The sequence below is a fragment of the Thermobia domestica genome, chromosome 4 (genome assembly GCF_964235325.1).
Source record: "Thermobia domestica chromosome 4, izTheDome1.hap1.1, whole genome shotgun sequence".
NCBI classification, from domain to species: Eukaryota; Metazoa; Arthropoda; class Insecta; order Zygentoma; family Lepismatidae; genus Thermobia; species Thermobia domestica.
The window spans coordinates 27962987-27969514 of record NC_137457.1 but is presented as its reverse complement, the minus strand read 5'-3'; the positions used below and the strand labels follow the sequence as shown (position 1 = coordinate 27969514).

Genomic DNA, 6528 nt, shown 5'->3' with positions numbered 1-6528 from the left:
TCCACATCCTCCGTATTCGCCTGATTTACCGCCGTATGACTATTTCTTATTTCCAAAATTAAAATTGGCCATGGAAGGAACATTTTACGACAATGTTACACACGTCCAGTCTGCCGTGACGAGGGTCATTGAGGCGATACGGAAAAAGGACATTAAAAAACTCTATGCTAGTTGAATGTGCATTAGTAGCATTAGTTGAATGTGCCCAGCGGGGTATTGATCCGTATGTGATGTATTTTGAATAAAAGGAAATACAGTTGATAAAATAGCTCAATCATTTTGTTTAATTTCAAAAAATTCCGTTATTTTTCCGACATATTGTGTAGGCTATATCCATAACTGTTTGTCAATTTTCGATGCAGTTTTCACTAATCGAATAAACTATTCCTAACAAAAGATTTTAACGTACAAAATATATAAAACACTCATTATTCAAACAACAGAATTAGGAAAAACAAAAATGCATCAAAAGATTGCGATCTTGTCCAATAATGTTTTTGGATCAGGGGGTCACAAAATTTTTGAAAGGCATCCAAATCGAGTTTTCGTATTTTCTACGGAATAAGCACATCATATTGAGTTAAGTGATAGTTTGGGTTTGGTTGTAGTTGTCGAGATATAAGGAGTACAAGAATATTTTTAATTGAATGAAATGTATTGGATCTTGGATCAGGGCCACAAAATTTTTGAACAGCCCCTAAATCGAGTTTTCGTATTTTCTACGGAATAAGCACATCATACTGAATTAATTGATAGTTTCGGTTTGGCTACACTGTATGTAGTTCTCCAGAACTAAGGCCTACAAAAAAGGTTTTGATTGAAATATATTGGATCTTTTGGGCCAAAAATCAAATAACTTCTGCAATGCCTAATCAGAAAAAAATATATTATAAAATACGCTGTAGCCAGAAATACAACAAAATAATATGGATTATATCTAGCAAAAAGTTAAGGTGGATCACTACCCGGAAGTCAGTATAAGCATTAGTTCATTGCCTTAACCAATGCGTAAGGAAATGGCACATATTATAAGTATTGCACTATAAAATAGAGTTATGCGTTAGCTATAACATAAGATACTATTTCCTGTGCTTATGCATTCTGTTATCTAAAAAAGTAACATATAAGAGGAAAACTTGATGATTTTTAAGATGAGTATGCAAGATGGCGCTTGCTGTTAGATCTTGCTACACCTGTGCTCAGTTTTATGAAATTTTTACTTATAAGCATAAATTATTTTACAAGTAGTTATCTCTTTACGGAATATGGATATTATATGACCGTTTTTTGTGTTATGTTTTACATTTTATCCAAATATTATTCTAAGTTTAAGGAAATAGTTTTAGCGGCTAAATCTCATGCTATCTATGTAGCAGATTTCTCCAAACATTTTAACAGTGTTTGGTAATGGATATTTATATTACTGGCGATATTATGACTATTTTCATGCTGATCTTGCTCAGCTTTTGTCAGAGTATCATAATTTTTTTCTGTAATTGGTCGTCCAATGCGAGGAGCATTCTGACATCTAAATTTCCAGGAAAAAAAGAAAACCGAATGCATCATCCTTTGGCTCTTGCTTTAGAAGACGCACCGCCCACAATCAGTACCAATTTTTTCAATTGAAATGAATTTAAAAAACGTAGCGCATTTTTGCGGAAAATGAACTCACGTTCACGGCGCAATACCTTACGTTTGATTCTAAGAATTCTAACATTTTGCGCACATTTACTAGCCCCAACTGTGAACTGTGAAATGACATTAGACCTGACCCACTGCGATTGACGAATCGCGTAATGTGAGACACTAATGCCATGTCGTCCGCAAAAGGCTAACTACTTTTTAGGCTGATATTTTCATGCAGTTTACACTAATATAATGAGCTACAGCAGTGGTGCCCACTCCCCCTTATGTCCATGACGCACCCCCCCAATTGTCTATCCGTAGGTGTTCTTCCATGAAAAAATCTTTTCGATTAATTTTACCCCCCCCATCAAACATATTTATATAGATTTTTAACCCCCCCAAATATTTCAATGACGCAGTTTGCGTCATAGCCCCCCTTTGTGGGCACCCCTGACTACAGTGAAACCTATGTTGGCCACCATCGGTTCCATTGAAAACAACTGGCCAACTTAGACAGGTGGCCAACTTACAGAAAATAAGTGTGATTGGTGTATTTTTAGAATAGGATTTCGAGTATTACTTGATTGTAAAATTTTAATAAGCAGTGACACGACAGCTACTTTTAAACAATGTAGATATATAGCGTAATCATAACAATATACAGTACTAAAAAAAAAAAAAGTACTTCCATCGGAACTGAGTAAACAGTGATAAATATTTTCTGTAGATACTTTTCGAAAAACAGCGAATCAGTTATTAATAACAAATTTATTCATGGCGGTTCGTTCTAGACGTATTTATTTTATTCTTTTTGGCATATACGCACAATCTAGTTAATTTTGTAGTTAACTATCTCTTGTTAATGAGCTACAAGTGTTTCCCTCGGAGCAAAAGATGTTTTGGGAAAATCTTATGAAAATTCATATCTCAAAACCTCCGGTATCTTTCGACAAGCCGTCAGGTACCAATAGGTGACAATTGAGATAGTTAGCTTTAACCTTGAGAATTTTCCGGAATTACTAAAGCTCCCCACTGATGTAAGGAGCCGATATAGATAATAGTCTCACCAAAACAGACTGGGTAATCGAATACGTACAACCATTTCCTGAATTCCCGCACGTGCTTTTTCTTATTCATATCTCCCTTCACTACCCTTTTATCAGGATAAGGTTCTAGCGATTGATCTCCAAGAACAAATTTGCGGGAATCCATGCTTCTTTGTCTCCAGTCACAAACACAGAACATCTGCCTCTCATATGGGAATACGAAAGAGTTAAGAAAAATAACAAACAGGTATTTTTCGTGGCCAAGATACGCAGGTAAATTTATCATTATCATCATAGGGTAAACATTGCTTCAATGTGGCCAACTTCCAAGATAGACAGGTGGCCAACTTACAGAGTAATAAGTAACGAATGTCTTATAGGAAAATGCAGGTCCAAGACGAACCAGGCCAAGGTGAGAAGGTGGTCAACTTAGAGAAGTGGTCGAGTTGACAGATTTTACTGTACTTCCAGCGAAGGTTCTTACCTACAATAATAAAAAAAGTCAATAATTTTGAAAATTAATATTTCTTCGCGCATGTTTAATACGGAGACCTATTTTAACGGGATTAGTGACCTACCTTTAGTCTAGGTACCGGTATCTAACTAAATTATTGGGGTAACACAAAAGTTATAAAATAATAAAAAAAAACTTTAAAATATCCTACTTCAAAACACATTAAAAAGGAAGAAAAAGATAGAGTTCTTTTAAAAGAAAATAAATCAGGGGCGGATCCAGGACGGACTTCTTGGGGGCGGTGGGTTGTAATACTGCTACTTCGAGCTACTTTTAAGAGGTCCAAACTCTGGAATGGGTTTTATTTTATATAAAGTAAGAAAGTTTCCTCTTTGGGGGAGAGGGCGATAGCGCCGATCGCAACCCCTTGGATCCGCCCCTGATATAAATATGGAGAATATGAAATAAAAGATATGGACCATCGCACTAACCTTTCCCTTTTTCATTTATTAAATTAAATCTCTATGTTGCAGTTATTATTAAAATGTTTATGAAATACTAGCAGAATACCCGTTCTTCGCACGGGGAGAATACGTTTCATTTCCGACGTAAAGGGCAACAAAATTATCACCAATTGACTTAGGAACCCCAAATACTATGAATTCGACATAATATCGATCATTTTCAATTATTTTCACATGTCACCATCCCCACTTAGTAGTACTAATGGGGCTGAATTTGGCTTTAAATGGCATCGGAAGTGTCACTTTTCGTCTCAGCGAACCCGACGACTATGTTTTCGACAATTGTGGGACGTAAAACTCAAAAATTCCATTTTTTCATTTCATAGTTAAATAACATTATTGTTTAGTTTTAATATCTGTATGTTAAAACTATTTTGTTTATTACAAACTAAATACAACTACTATTTAAAAAGTAGTTCATAGGAACCCAAAACAACTTGATACGTAACCAAACGCAGTTGCTCTTTTAGTCGCTTCCTTGACTTAGATTTTAGGGGTGTTGTTATTCTGGCAACACTGTAATTTCTGTGGATGGCAACATTGAACATTCTCCAAGTTCATATTTTCTGTTGTAGAATAACATTATCTATGATTGTGGTAAGTTGCATTTCATTACCTTCTTTCGCTTATGAAAAACAAGCAAAAGAAAAATGGTAAATTTTGTATTATTTTTAGTAAGGCAGACTCTTAACGTGAGATCTGAGCCCCATGAGCTCCCACCAGGAATCGAACTCGGGTCTCCCATACTAAAGGTGCCTAGGGAGACTCAGATGCCTTTGACCAGATGCAGATGACTCAGATGCCCTGGGTTCGATTCCTGGCAGTATTTTACAATATATTTTTGTGCGTTGTATGAAGGTTGTACAGGACGGACTGACGTGACCAGTGGCGCAAATCTGTCTTCAACATGGGGGGGGGGTAAGACCTTTAATCTTTTTTTTATAGCAATATCCAAAATATTTAGACGTTGAGAAATAACGCTGGGGATGATCATTAGAGCAGAGTTGTCTTGGGAGACGGACAGATTTGAGGCTTATTCTGAAGGAACATCAATTTCATCTCACTTTCTTTTGTGGCAATCGGACACAAATAATCACATTTCTCCCTCAAAAACACATTTCAAATAGGATTTCTGGGGGGAAGTTCCCCCAGTTTCAAGATTGGAAGGGACATGTTCCCTTTTTCCCCTGGGATTTGCGCCAGTGGACATGACACATGTAAACGATCCGGATGTTCTGAATGGCTCTTTTGGATGAGCCAGTGAACCGTGGCTTATGGTCAAGTAAAGAAGTTTACAATACGAAAAGTTAACGTGTTTTTAATTGAAAAAAAAAAGTATGGAATGTACGTGTGTTTAGAAATATGCTTTCTGCTATTAATAATAATATTTTGTTTAACAACGTGTGTCCTGTATTTACAGTGCAGAAATATTGCAACCCTACTAATGAATTACTAAACATTTTAGTACATTGAAATTAAGTGAAAGTGGAAAGAACCGGGGAGAACTACGCAAATCAGTAGTCACTTGTTCAATTTTATTTACAACCGTGTTTTGTAGATGGCTCTGCGTATAGTAGCAATGATGGTGGTACAGTTGTGATGGTGCGTTATGGACTAAATTTTTCTTAATTACATCCCTTTTCAGGATGAAAACATAACTGATATACATATTGTACAGGTTCAATAATACGTGCGCTTTGAGGATGTCCTCCAAAAGGTAAGTACAACTGTTTACGTATTCAGTTTTGTTGGTAGACAGTGACAACAGTTTGCCGAAGACACTCGCAGGCATCAGTCGGTAATGCAGTCTCAGCCAGCAGTTTGTTTTTTTACTTCGTTTTTTACATACAGTTCGGTGAAAAGAAAAAAGAAATTGGTGGTATTTCTAGCTGCAATAAACATTGGATTCTTCATATTTCCGGTGTTGTAACTGTGTTTCTGTGAAGATAATAAAGCGAATGATGAAAATATTTACACGATAAGGGTGTGCTAGCTTTGTATTAGAGTTCAATTTCGAAAACAAGTTAATACTTAATAAGCAAGTTGCATCTGAGTATAAATTTAACTCAAGGAGTCCGTGTTACAAACGCATTGCAAAGCTTTTACAGGGCTCTGCGTATTGGAAATTCACGACGGTCACTAATTTCAGGTCGTCCGCAACATTTATGTTGTGAGAAAATGTCGCTTGCACTTCTAGCTTTAAGCATTATTGGATGTTGGAAGCGAACATAGGTAGATTTCTGTAACTGTAACCGTTTGTACATGTGGAAGGCGTTATTTAATATTGCATTAATTGGTTATGGATAAACAGTTTCTAGTAAAGTCCGTAAATCCGGTATTGGAACTGCCACGAGAAACTAGTCCCTTGTTGAAGGTGTGCCCTTATGTTGTTAACTTATAAGATCGGAGGGATATAGTATACATGAAGCTGCATCAGTTGCCGAAGGAGCAGGACGCTCATACTTTTAGGGATTATTCTTTGAGTATGTACGAACTTACAAAGGGGGTAACAAAGCGACATTTATTTACTTATCGACTGATACGAAAATAAAAAAGAACGTACCTGTACTCTATATCTGCATGTGTAGTGCCCTTGTACTTTATGACTATGTGTGTGTGTGGGGGGGGGGGGGAAATTAACGCATATTGCATGTCTTGTGCACATGGATAGTTCTTACTATTGCACTACGTAGAAAATTTATGGTATTTCATGTAGAAGTGGTAATAGAACACAGAAGAAACGCAGATCAGGGGATTTTCATGTATACTATTACCGTGGACGTTAGATTGCGTTACATTAGGCGTGAAGTGTTGCTTTAATACGGATCCATAGTATAAGTATTAGTAATAGTAGGAGCAGGAGTAAAAGTAGTAATAG

The 6528-nt window shown here is 36.4% G+C and overlaps 1 protein-coding gene across 1 annotated transcript in view; it reads left to right on the top strand.

Moving 5' to 3' along the window:
- Positions 1-5203: 5203 nt before the first annotated feature.
- Positions 5204-6528, top strand: part of hpo (serine/threonine-protein kinase hippo) — a 329614-nt gene continuing 328289 nt past the window's right edge. Inside the window, exon 1 of the mRNA XM_081755380.1 lies at positions 5204-5367. Coding sequence (XP_081611506.1) covers positions 5354-5367 — 14 coding nt within the window. The 5' untranslated portion in view covers positions 5204-5353. The remainder of the gene's footprint in view (positions 5368-6528) is intronic.